Source organism: Limanda limanda, chromosome 18, assembly GCF_963576545.1.
Source record: "Limanda limanda chromosome 18, fLimLim1.1, whole genome shotgun sequence".
NCBI lineage: Eukaryota > Metazoa > Chordata > Actinopteri > Pleuronectiformes > Pleuronectidae > Limanda > Limanda limanda.
The window spans coordinates 22,164,836-22,178,518 of NC_083653.1; the positions used below are offsets into that span (position 1 = coordinate 22,164,836).

Here is a 13,683-nt window from a genome sequence, read left to right on the forward strand (position 1 = left end):
TTTCGGAAAATGTAAACAGGTTTTGTAACAATACACAGATACATGTGCGCTCAGGTCAGAAGCTGGACCAATGCAAGGAAAAAAGGGCTGACCCTAACTTCCATTGTTATCACAAGAGCATGAAACCTCTAAATCAAAGCTGTACATCCTTGGTTACACACAAATTGTCGGTTTCCCCTGCAGATTTTTCGTCTAAAAGAACATAGTTATAAATCTTTAGTATATAATTATTAGGTTTTGTGAAGTTTCTGATTTTATCAGTGATATGACTCTGCACACACACGGAAAACCTGGTTTCCCAACAACTGCAAAGGCTCATACCAAGGTGGTGATGTCATACAGCAGAAGAGAAAGCTGCTCACCTCCTGTTGCAATGTCACAAGGACAACAAAGCGGGCTCCAAAGGTGTGCAGTTAGTGAAACGTGAAAAACGTGAAAGCAGGTTAAATTTTAACACTTCAACACCAGTTACTAGAGCTCATGAGTGATTCTAACTAAATGAAGCACTGACAGGTGGACTGTGAGAGGATTGGATGGAGGCTTACAGCTGGGTGATCTCTCACAACAGATTACAGTGTAAGAGCAGAGAGAAGAGAAAGACTCACTGTGAATGGCACTAACATCGCAAACATGCTTTACAAACCGAAACAGTTGAATCTGAGAGGTGAGAAACCCATTCCCACACCGTGAAAGGATAGGATAGCAAACTAAACATATGTTGTAGAAGGAAAACAATAACGATAGTGCAGAGGGTAGAAACAGTTACTTTTGAACAGCCAGAGGGCTCAACTTTTTAAATTCAATTCAGGTCAAGTTTGTAGTATTGCATAAGATAAATTGGCAGAAATTGAATATGGTTTACATAATGATGTTTTGGAAATCATTTAAATTCAATTACCTTAGGATATACCCTTTCTATCTGCAAGTCCTCTAAGACAGAGCCCGCCAGATTGCACCACCATGTTTTTACAGCAGCCCAGAATGGACAAACCAAACACTGGCTCTAGAGAAGACCTACAAGTTTTCTTATTCAAAGCATTTCAAATGCTGCATTTTTATGTCCATATTTTTGCTTGCAGTCTTTCTCTTCTCTGTCTATGTTGGTGCATTGCAGAACTGGCACACTGCTGCCACCAGTAGATCAGGGGAATATTGTGAAATCCTTGGCAGGGCTGTGTATGACATCACAACTGTGACGTGCTGGGGCATGCACAAGGCAACAGTGCCATAGCAGTCAAAACCTGGAGGTCAACAACTCTACAGGGACCATTTATTCTTCAAATAATAGATAAACTCAAATTAATTTCAGTTGTGTGCCACTGCACATGGGAGCCATCACAACTAATGTGTTAATGGTAAATGTAAAGGATGTTGGCGTTATTGTAGTGAATTCAGTTAGGGCTACCTAATCAACAGACTATAACAGCGATAGTGGACAATTCTGCTAAACGCTGGATATCCTTAATGACTATTTTTTTTATTCCAATACAATACATATTAGTCGGAGCTCTGGTGCGAACATCTGCTTCGTAAGTCCTTTAAGAGCAAAAACTCCAGGATATCACTGGAATGAGCAAAATGCAATGTACTGATCACACACACTGCTTTTACTCGTAATAAACAACCTTAAAGTCAACACACATGCTGCCTTCAAATGGGGTCATGTTTACTGATTTCACTAGGAAAGATCATATGACCAACCTCTCACTCTTCAGCTCAGGGTTCACACGTGGTGACGTGCTTGCTGTTTTCCAAAATGATGAACGCCAGAGGTCTAATCTTTTGCCGATGACATTACCTTTGTATTCATTGCAGTTCACGTCTTTGATAGACACAGTGTCTATGATGCCACTGTTCAGAACTTAAGAGAATAGGTCACCCAAAAATGAAAATTTTCTCATTATCTAATCCCCACTATGCCGATGGAGGGTTGTAGAGTGTGGAATCCAACACATCGACCAACCCCTACATCGACATAGTGGTGGGTGGACAAGGAGTGAATTTTCATTTTTGGATGAACTATCCCTCTAACCACTTGAATACCAAGCATTCTGGGTACAAAGCTTTCCACATTGTCACCACGAGCTCCCAAGCTCTATGTGAGAGCAGCATCTTTCCCTGACCTGTTTAAAGCCTCGACAAACGGTTTCGCTCTGCTCTTTCATACTCAAACACCAACAACAGGTGGTTACAATCAATGCAGAGCAACACATGGTCGTGACTCTATGGGTGAGTCTCTCTCACACACACACTCACAGTAGTATTGACCCTGAAACACCTCCCTATCTTAAGCCATCTTTTCATGGATGTGAATCCAGACAAAACAATCCATCATTCATATTGACTGTGATGGAGATAAACTGTCAGCCCTTTCACCCTATCCAGTCCAGAAACAAATGTATTTACAAAGGTATAATACCATATAATACTATGATCAATTGTGGCTAAAACCTACCTCTAGAAGTAGATTACTCAGTGATAAGGGGAATAACTTTTCTCAATGTGATTCTGTTTCAGACGTTGATAATTTAAGATCCACAGTGAACTTCTCTCGAGAAAATATGCAGCTGTCACCTGCACACGCACATGCGCGCGCACAAACACACACACACACACACACACACACACACACACACACACACACACACACACACACACACACACACACACACACACACACACACACACACACACACACACACACACACACACACACACACACACACACACACAGTGAAACGTGGTTTAATACCAGGGGTATCGGTTCTCTGACTCCACTGTTTAATTTCCCCTTTCCTCAAAGCTGCCGAGTTTCCTTGGGCAAGGTTCTGAACCCAGTTTGCGCCTCGAAGACAAAGTGCTGCTAATAGATGCACTGTATGAATGTGTGTGTGAATGGGTGAATGTCAACTAACTGTACTGTGAAGCCCTTTGAGTGGTCATCAGTACTAGCTCTGTATAAATACAGACCATCTTTAACTTACTTACAGTTGGTGGTAAAAGCATTTGAACTTTTGTTTGTTGTAAAGACATGACATAGATCAACAGAGTTATTTTTAAACACCTAAGACATGTTGAGAGGTCGAAGGTCGTGGTTCCTGTATGCGCTACTAACAGTCGAGGACACCTCTTCCTCTTCCAGCAGCACGTTGTTCACAGTAAATCATTACACGCTCTCTCAGCCCGCGTCACCTGAGGAGGGAGGCCCCGCCCCACGCCGCACTGCCCGCTGCCCGCTCACCTGTCTTGAAGCGGAGGTCGTCATCGTTCTCGGAGCCGAACTCCCGGAGGAGAGAGAGGAAGAGGATACCGAAGGCGTTCTGGATCCCGAACACCGAGCCGTTACACCACATGGCGGCCAGCATGACCACCCATCCCCAGCCGCCCTCGGGGTGCACGAACTCGACCTCCTCCGCTCCGGGACCCGCCGCCTGCTGCGGGACTGTCAGTTTAGTCTCCCCGTTCTCCTGCTTGTCCTCTTCCGGCTGTGTGTCCTCTGCGGATGCACCGACGGCCCCCTCACCTTTACCGGCGGCATCACCGTCCGTCATATTGTTCCCTTCTGTCATTGCTGGTGTTTTTTAACGGCGTGGAGGTCAAACCAGCGTTAAGCAGAGAGGTGGACGCTCGCGTTGTGTGTGAGCAGAGGAGCCTCAGGTCAGGGGGAAGCTGCAGTGTGAGCTGTGCTTACTCTTACTGATTCAATGCTGCTGTTGCAATATTATATATAGACAGCGAGGGGCGGGGCTCTGCGGCACCCGGCCTCTGATTGGACACTGTCATTCAGGCTCCAAAAGAGTAAAGATCAATGGTCTTCATTGATGACCAATATGACGCATGTACGACTAGTAATTAAATGCTGATAATAAATTCACACGTTACAGCCCATTCCGTGGCACCTTAATGCTGATATGAGCAGTCTCACTTCCACTTCCCAGCTGCTAAAAATAGATAAGTGCTGGACAAGCAGTCAGCCGTTTCCATGGATGTGTGGTGAACAGTTTTAAGAAAGTGGGTGAGAGGTTTGAATTTATTTGGAGATCACGACAGAAAGAATCAGAGAAATACACAACACTGACATTTGAGATTGTTTTATGTAAATTATTTTATGTGTATGTATCTATCTATGGTTTAGATTGTAATGTGTGAAACTGGGGAGTTACTAACTTAACTGTCCAGGAAGACAAACAGAAGGTAAATGTGTTTGCGTTTATTTAAATCCCATCAGGCGATGTAATGTAACAGTGGTTACTCTGACTAGTCCGACGACTTGCTGTCCCCACAAGTTTGAAGACAATTCTTGAATTAACAGAGGATTTATCAATACACAATCAGGTGATCAAAAGAACAATACCAACAATCCTTAAGGACCCGCCAATTAACACAGGAAACAATTTATTAAAAACAAAACGTTTAGAAAAAGTTTTATTTCCTGCTGGTTAACTTACATTCTGATAATTCAGTGGATGACATTTGTTAGGACTGAACTGACCTCACATTTACATGTCAAAGAACAATCACAATGTCCCATGGGAAAATACAATGGGCAAAGAAAAGTCAGGGAATAATAGATCTGTGTCCTGACAGCCTGGTGGCAACTCACATGCAAAGTCCTTCTAACAGTAAGATCTGGCAATGATAAGCACATGGTTGGTGGTATAGACACCATGATTGTCCAGCTCTGGACACTGATCCACATGCACGAGTGACTAACGCAGTCCAGCTCTCCCATCTCGTACATCAGTTTTCTTCTTTAGCCACTTTGGGTGCCTGTCCAGCCTGGTCTTCAGCAACCACCTCTCCCTTCCTCTTCCTCAGGCCCTTCATCTTGCGTGTGTGCAGCTTGGTCAGATCCTGCTTCTGCATGTGCAGCCGGCCAAACTTGGAACCAAAGATATCATGGGAAATGTTCTTCTTCTTCTTTGGCTGAAACAGAGAAAAACAGACGCATTAAGAACTGAAAAAATGGTATTCAGAACTTTTTGCCAAATGTTTGGTCATGCAAATTATACAGAATAATAAGCCATAAAATAAAAAATAAGATAAACATTCAATAATATTGAATAATACTAATACATCAACTGTACTGCAGGTCCCACTTTTCTACTACTGACACATCAATACTCAACCCCTCCTGTGAAACAGTTATATTTTCAGGTTTTAGGCAATTAAAACCATTTTAATGGTAGCATTGTTTTATCTTATCTCATAATCTTTCAGATATGTTAGCAGTGTGGCTCTATAGGTGATAATGCTGGTAATTTATTCTGTCCATTAATCTATCATTCAATCATTGGTGCCAGTCTTATTTTTCACAGTTAAATCATCTTCTTCCACACTTTCTGACAGCATCTTACATCAGCTTGTTCCAGGTTTAAATGTATCAAAGCCATGGATCCATGACTTTATGGCTGCGTAATTTCATAAAATGTAAATATTAAACAATTTGGTGAACATTTCAATCAAATTTGAAAAAGTAAGAGAATAGTGTTTATAAATGGGAGCTGTAAAGCGGTTTACCATTTTTTAAATCTAGGTAAAAACATGGCCTCTCCTCTGGCGCCATCTTTGGAAGAAAGTATGTTTCAATTTCCATTTCAAACCTTCCAACTATGTTTTTTTGTTGTGTAATAAGCAGTATCATGGGGACTTTAACAAGTTAATAACAGATTTTTCGGGACTGGATTAAGTGCTAAAATGGACAAACCTTAAAAATAAAATATGAAAAACTAAGTGAAGCTCACGAAAATTCTTGACAGTGTGGAAATTTCTGTCATTCAGTTTTTCCAGCGCTGGGTCCTGTCATTGTAGTTTTTGTTCCCATTTTCCATAAAAGATAGACTGATTTAAAAAGGATATACAGATATCTTATCCAGGTGACGTTTACCTTAAGGGCCTTAGGCTGTCTGTGGGCCAATTTGTACAAGTCGTCTGAAGCCAGATGTGTTCTTCTCATGACAAAGTCAAAAGACGGCCCAATCTCCTCCAGCTCTATCCGTGGTGTCCGACACCCAGACTTCTTCAGCAGACACCTGCAGAGAAACATTACATCCATATTTCTGTCATGGTTGATGTTAGCAGAGAAAATAAGAGTTGATAGTGGTGAATACCAACATGGCACAGAAACGTACTGTTTTTTTCCAACCCATTTCTAAAAATGATTGAAACACGAGCTAGACACGGGCCAATGTGACAGAGTCGGCAATGTGCTCAGTTTTCACCCAAAGCCTTACATCTCTGACCAGCTGAGATGCAACAAGGATTTTAAAGCGACTTTAGTTTCAGTACCTGTAGCTCCGCATGAATATTTTCCCATCCAGGGCAGTGAAGTGTATGACATGCTCTAAACCTGCCAGGCGCACTGCAGGCACAGTGGGGCCTCTGAAGAAGTCTGAATAGTAGGGAAAGGAAATGGACAACATTAGCTGACACATCATTTTCACCTAAAACAACTGCAGGGACAAGTTTAAATCCTTTGTGTGTACCTATGAGCAGACTCTTCAGACGTTTGTGCTCAACTTCGGTATCAAAGGCATCTCCAGCAAACACAAGCATTGGTTTAGTTCCCTCAGGACATTTACTCACCTGCAACAGAGAGCATTACAAATATTTTAGGAGACTTAAGTTATTAGTGAAAACAAAATTCAACACATGAATAAAGAAACTAGTTTAAATGATCTTAGACAAGAGGATACTGTGGCCTTACTTTGTCAAACTGGTTTGGTCATCATGGTAACGCTACAGCTGAGCCTGTTTGCTGGTTTAGAGTAATGCATTGTTAACTTGAGCTTTTGTTACTTTTTACTATGCGGTATTTTAAGTATTTTAAGGTCTGTCCAGAGGTTTATTGGACGACCATGCTGCCCTAAAGGTCTCATAACTGTATGATGTGTTTATGCAGGATATATCAGTGTAAACTTTGTTGTCTATTCTGATAAAATATGTCACAATAAAATCCACTTGAAATAAAAGCACTGAAACTATTCTCTTTATTTCTGGTCACCTGCTGTCCTCTGCTGGACAGTCTGCATTTTTCAACATCAGTCTTGTTATCCAATAGCCTGACGTTGTCATACTCATTATTCTAGTCAGAATATGAGTCTGAGACCGCTCCATTGGGCTGTGATTATGGGGCGTGTTTCAACAGAACCAGGAAACAAAATGCCTCTTCGCTCAATTGGATAGACCTACAACCAATCAGAGCAACGTAGTATGTGACGTATGTCAAGCGACGCATAGTTGTTTTCAGTTGTCTGTTTCACAAGTTTATTCACTCTCTAAATAAATCAATGGAAATGCTGCTAATGCCGCTCGTATATCCACCGGAGGCAAAGCCCCCAGGAAGCAGCTGGAGGCCAGGGCTGCTTGTGAGAGCCCCGGCCGCCGACGGCGTGAAGAAGCCCGCTACGGATCTCTCTCAGAGCCTCGCTACCGCAACCGGCCCGGGACCGGCCCGGGACCGGGGCTCTGAGAGAGATCCGTCCCTACCAGAAATCCACGGAGCTGCTGATCCGCACGCTGCGTGGCAGAGCTCCGCTGTCATGGCTCTGCAGGAGCGTTTTACACTTCCTTGTTGCTCCAACATTAACAGCGTCCCAACATGAGTCTTTTGTCTCATATGTGCTGAGGAGCGTAGCGCCCCCCCCCCAGCATCGGGGCCAGCTGATAAATTAAACTTTTTATGAATCCCGTAGGAGGACGGCAAAAACATATTTTCGATCTACAAATGCCTTGATCGTGTTCCTCTATTCCTCTTTCAAAATGAATGCGCTGTCGATGCCTGCTGAAACAGACTACATGGCAGCATCGACACATCTCAGCTCTGCAGGCAGCGCTGTTTGGTGACGTGGTTGATTACGTCACTGTAGATCATCTGTCAATCATCGTATAAAGCCAGCCCTGACGATTTGATTGGTCCGATCAGCTCCTGATCGGCCATAGTTTCTCCCCAACGGAGCGACTCCAGACCGAACTTCCCGAACAACAAATGTTGTGGGCGGGGCTAAGTTCGTCTGGCACCCAGGCTAGTTATCCAAGGGACTGGATAAAAATAGGAGCGTAACTTGGTTGTCTACTTTTAATGGTTCCTTCAATATTGGCCCTATATCCCTTTAATGTGAAATCCTCCATAAAACTATGGGTAGAAGGCATTAATGTAAACTACAGATATATGTGGGGCCACCTCATAGGCTCTATGTTCAAGCTAAAATGAATATGATTAAAGTGAAGGTTTCATCGCCAGCTGGTTTGTCTAAAGAAAATTGCAATTTCCTTGACAATAACAAAATAACTGCAACGGTTACCTTAATCTCACTCAGCGAGACAAATTTCTCAATCCCAAGCTCGATCATGTCCAGCACATGGAAGTCAAAGAGACGACCTGCGAACAGAACAAATTTGCTTTTCAATCCACACAACACACACTCTTCCATGTTGTGAAATATTAAGTGTTTAGACATGTTGACTATAAATTACCTGGTGTATACATGTTTACTTTACAACTACTCGAGAGTGAAAGAGAATTTACCAAATATGAGATTATTGGGTCTTTTCTTGTTGTGAGAGCCAAACAGAAACAGAGAGCTGTCTGTCTTCTTAGAGAAAAATTCCTGATGGAGAGTTAAAATGATTAGTGATACACCTGGAAAACATTTACACACATTTAACTGTAGTTTGCTGCATTTGCAATGTTTCCTGTACACTTACCAGTGAAGTGGAGTCCTCAAATGGCCGAGTTATGTTCTTTCTGAAAAGAAGTAGCAGATTTTATCCACTGCGGATGGACACTCAACATATCTGAAGTTAGTTTGTTATGATTGCTTCACTAGGATAATTCAATATTGATTTTGTTGAACTGTTAAAGAATATTATCAACCCTTGCTTTGGATAAGGTTATATAACTTTATTTGTTAACGTAGATAGATTTTTGTTGTATCAAAAAGGAGGAGGAATCCATCTAAACACAATGCAAAATTCTAACACACTGACAGAAAACAAGACCACAAAAACCTTGAAAAAAATGCTAAAATGCGCCGCTATCAATAGAGGATTGGAATAGGCCAACTGTGCAAATATAGCTATAACCTGTTCAAATGAACAATTGCAGCTGGAACAAAACTATTCCTACAATGTTTTGGCCAGAGGGAAGAAGCTGAAATACCCCATGCAGAGGGTGCGAGTCATCAGTAGTAATGGAGCTGGCTATCCTAACTGTCTGCTGAACCGGGACTCTTGGTTCCTCTGTGGCTCATCAATCAGCCGACTGGACCATTTCAAAACCTGACTCGATCTGTTTCTATCCTTCAAAGACAGGTTACCAAACCATGACACCAAAGAAAATGATAAAACAAACTCAATAAAAGCATGATAACAGTGTCAACATGGTTTTGTCAATATGAAAATTTGACATTTTACTAAAGCAGTACAAACGGTGGTACGCGCTTCACTGTTTGCTTCAAAGTTCAGTCTGGAGTCAACAATAGTCCCAAGGTATTTATAAAATTGCACAAATTCAACACTTTAATCTTTATGTGTATTTGTGTGTGGGCAAGTTTTCTAAAATCAAAGACCATATCCTTGGTTTTTGATATGTTAAGTTGGAAGAATGACTCATACCACCACTTAACAAAGTGCTCACCAGATTAAAATTTAGGTTAAAATGTTCTAAAGCCTAAGGGTTTAAATGCAAGGTCGAATTGTGTTAAAAGCAGATGAAAAATCTATAATAAACCAAAAACATTTCCAAAAGATAGTTATCATTCTGTCTGTCCTGCAGAATAACAATCCTATTGTGACATGTCATGGTGACACCAGAGAATAGAATATTTAGGAGAAAACATAAATTATGTCAACCATCCACCTCTGCTGTCAACATCTCTCACTCAGCTCTTAGAGAATGCCATAAAAAATACTGTTTGTTTTGTATGAACAAATAATTGAACACCCATATGCAGTAGGATTGTCATATTAATAATATTTTTACTTTGAATATGTAAAACCATTTATGATGTTGCATAAGGTTACATCAAACATTTAGTAATTTGCAATACACATATGAAGTTATAATTTAATGGCATTAAGGAGAATATAAAAGGCGCCCTTTTTTATGCACTTTAAGTTTTGATCATTCCTGAGATACAAAGGCCACTTACTTCTTGTACAGCACAGCATTGGGTTTCTTCAGGGAATACTGCAGGAATACATTTATTTAGTTTCACAACTGTCCCAAAGTCATCACTTCATTTAGACCATCACAAAGCACAATAAAAAAAAAACTCAGTCACAAGTTGAAGTCACTGACGATGAATGTGAGGAAAAAGGGCGAGTACCACTCTGCTCTTCTAATCAAAAGTACAGTCCAGTATTTCACAATGTTATTACCACCATATTACCAGTCTGAATTATAGTGGGTCAGTAGGTCACTGTTGTTAACCTGTGGTCGATTCTAGATAACACATGTATGTAACACACTAGTTAACTAGTGTTTCTGCTATAAACATGTTGGATGTTACACATGGAATGTGTTTTTATATATATATATATACAGTATATATATACTTAGGCAGGTGACAAAAGGAAAACCTGGAAAATGTGTGGAGAAGCACAGCAAAGAATCCTTTATTGGTGAAACCTGACTCGAGTGTGGCCCGAAAAATCTCACCAGAAGTAGCCATTGGCTCTCTGAAAAGGAGCTAAAAGTCACTGGATTGCGTGATGACGTCACATGTTACGTAGATACGTCATTAGCATAGACCACGCTGCCGGCCGGCATCCCATTCTGTTGCAGGATGGATATTTTGTTTGGTCGTTAATTTTTTAATTTTATCATTGAACCATAACTGATTGACCCTTGTGTGAGATAGGTGTTTTGTGTGTTTTATAATAATAGTTCAATAGAAGTTATATTACTTTACTTTTGTAATGATTGCAAACCCATGCATGAAGGGTACTGAGCAAGTACAATATACAGGGTTCCTACAGGTTTTAACAAGTTCAATTTAAGACTTTTTAAGACCACTTTGAATAGAAATTAAGACCTATTTCAGGGCCATACTGGCAAAAAAGTATGAAATAAAATTACTATGAAAGAAGAAATAAGTCCAAGAATTACTTGCAAAGTAAATGTATTCCCGTTCAACATAACAATGACTGAACATAACATTACACAGAACTGTGTGTGACTGTGTGTCTGTAGACCTGGTTGAGAAGGAATACAGGCGACAGGTAGCTGGCCCTGCACTGAGGCAAAGACTGTATCTCTGAACTTACAGCAGTAGGAATTCAAAACAGGTACAAAATTGTAACAAATAGAATCAGAAATAACTGAGCCTTCTAGTCAATAAGGAGTTTTGTTGAACCTGCACTTCCCAATTAAGCTACAAAAGACTTCAACACACTAGTAGAATTTCCGTCTCTTTTAGCTTTATTGCTGGTTGCTCTGCGAGTTTTCAATTGCTAGACACTGTGAATAAAGGCTGCCTATCCGCAGCGCGGGGGGATGCGCAGAGCAGAGAAAGCGAAGCACGCGGTGCAATCCTGCGGCGGGAGCGCACATTCAGCGGGGGGGCGCTCAGAGTAGCGCCAGCGGAGAGTGGCGCAGTAGTTATCAAGCGTGTAGCGTGAGACAGAGGAAGCAGCCAGCTGTCCGTCGGACAGAGACTGCTGTTTGTGCATCCGCGGGAAACGTGACCGGGCACTGTAAGTTATTAGTAGTTTCAGAGTTCTTTATTAGTTAACTTGCACTTCTGTGGCTGCACGGTCACCGCAAGTGCAGCATTATCGGTGGGCTCCTGGCTAATATGTATATACGGGTAGATAAGGATGTATATTGTTAATATGGAGGAGTGTAGTCTGCACGCACGTATATTTCCTTTTATAGAACCACACGTATTCCCACCCATATCCTGCCCTGCCTTTCATAGGCATATGTTGTACTGTGCTGTTGCCAAATTAAATAAAATTAAATAGAATAGGTTCCTCATATACAGTCCTTCCATCAATCCTCACCAACACACTGGGTGTTCTCCGATACGTTCTCACCGGGGGCTGCAAAGTTAGGGATGGTTCCATGCTGATTTATTTCCATACGAATTGTTGCGGGGGGACTGATTACCGTGCTGATTACTTTGCAGCGCGGACATTTCCTCAAAGCACATTTACTGGAGACCAAGTTATCGCGAAGTAGCTTCCTAATCAAATTCATATTTAAGACCTAGCTAAATCAAATTTAAGACTTTTTAAGGCCTAAAGTTCCAATTATTAAATGTAAGACTTTTTAAGTCCCCGTGGGAACCCTGAATATAGGACTATGGCTTTGCTCAATAACCTTCACACATGATTTGGAGGACAGGCAGGGTAGCGGAGCTCTCCTACTATAACCTTATTTCCAACTCTCTGTGCAGTGCAAGTAAATGCCTTCGGATTTTAATTTCATTTTAGTTTCGAGTCTGCATTGTCGAGGTACAGTACTGAGTGTAAAATGCCGAAATGGCGATAGACGTAGTTACAGGACAGTGACCTAGTATTATTACTATATGTATTGTATGTTTACCTATATGCCTAAATTTGTCTGTTATTTTCTCTATGTCGGATGTCAAAGTCGCTAAATTGGCAGCATTGCCTGACTTTGATGTAACTGGACTACAAGACTCTTTGTAATCTGTCTCCAGGATTAATTTAAATATTAGTAATTTCGTATCAGAACTACACATTACCTACATTTATAAACTTAAAGCCAAACACAAACAGTTAAGGAAAAGGAGAGTTAAGGGAGGTGATGAGAGCTGCTGTCAGGGACGCTCCGACACAAGTGAGGATGTTTTCATGTGAACCTGCTCACAGTGTTAGCATCAGGAGGTTGACTGGCCTTTGAACAGCAGCCTCCCTCAGTGAGTGGGTCGTGTGCCCCCTCACATACAGCCGTTCTGGAGCAGGAGAAGATGTGAAAGCAGCTCCGGTGACTTACCACGTCCTTGAGAGCCTGTGTGACGGTGAGACTGGTGTTCCCCCCCTTCATTATCATGGCAGTCTTCAGGTCCTCACTCAGCTTCGGCGCTCTGGCATCTAAGAAGCGCTTGGCCCGCTTTGTCTTGGGTTTTCTGAGGACACACATAAACAAACAATGCCAGTGTTAGCAAAACAGATGTTTCCTAAACCACACTTCTGCCCATACGTGAAGCTTATGTTGGCCTGCTACAGTCTTCGATGCTAAGCTAATAAAAGATAGCTTCGCTGGCACAAACCAAGTCAATTCTGTGCGAAATAAAAGCGTTAACACGGTGATATCCAGAGGATAAAGTGTCAGACTTACACCACATTGTTTAGCTGCGTCATGTCTGTGTCTTAGTCCGTCTTCCTCACAGAGAAGTCAGGTCCCACGTTGCTCTTCTGCCTCCACGTGATAACCAGCAAGTCTATGGGCGGAAGACAATACTGGTGTTTCTTCTTCTATGGCCTTTGACGGTGGTTGACATCTTGCTCTAAATATATCAGCGCCATCTAGTGTCACAGTTACACTCCAAAGCACCCACTGTCCACCAGAGGAGCAACAGACCAAAATAACTGACACGTGATGAGAACCCGAGCACTGACCATGGCACTGACTCGTGGTGCTCACCATCTAATGATAATGACACTATATGGCAAGCCATTTGAGAATGTATTCCATATCCTTGATATCACATG

The 13,683-nt window shown here is 41.8% G+C and overlaps 2 protein-coding genes across 2 annotated transcripts in view; both read right to left on the reverse strand.

The window, feature by feature from the left end:
* slc16a10 (solute carrier family 16 member 10) overlaps positions 1 to 3,701 on the reverse strand; it is a 29,318-nt gene extending 25,617 nt beyond the window's left edge. The window contains exon 1 of the mRNA XM_061091338.1: positions 3,242 to 3,701. Within this exon, the coding sequence (XP_060947321.1) occupies positions 3,242 to 3,569 (328 nt within the window). The 5' untranslated portion in view covers positions 3,570 to 3,701. The remainder of the gene's footprint in view (positions 1 to 3,241) is intronic.
* Positions 3,702 to 4,412: 711 nt separating this feature from the next.
* rpf2 (ribosome production factor 2 homolog) lies at positions 4,413 to 13,417 on the reverse strand. Its single transcript, XM_061091864.1, has 10 exons — positions 13,310 to 13,417; positions 12,965 to 13,097; positions 10,152 to 10,189; positions 8,707 to 8,746; positions 8,528 to 8,609; positions 8,304 to 8,380; positions 6,486 to 6,585; positions 6,289 to 6,391; positions 5,888 to 6,032; positions 4,413 to 4,926 (listed from the first exon to the last, which is right to left on the reverse strand). Exons 1-10 carry the CDS (start codon positions 13,330 to 13,332, stop codon positions 4,741 to 4,743), a joined length of 927 nt encoding a protein of 308 aa, XP_060947847.1. The 5' UTR covers positions 13,333 to 13,417; the 3' UTR covers positions 4,413 to 4,740.
* Positions 13,418 to 13,683: the final 266 nt, after the last annotated feature.

Bases quoted from the DNA above. Each gene is read 5' to 3' on its own strand.
- rpf2 (XM_061091864.1), bottom strand. From the start codon at position 13,332: ATGACGCAGCTAAACAATGTGGT. The intron at 8,747-10,151 runs GTAAGTGGCCTT...ACTTCTTTTCAG, and splicing joins AATGCTGTGCTGTACAAGAA to AAAGAACATAACTCGGCCAT. The intron at 6,586-8,303 runs GTAACCGTTGCA...TCTCTGTTGCAG, and splicing joins TCTCGCTGAGTGAGATTAAG to GTGAGTAAATGTCCTGAGGG.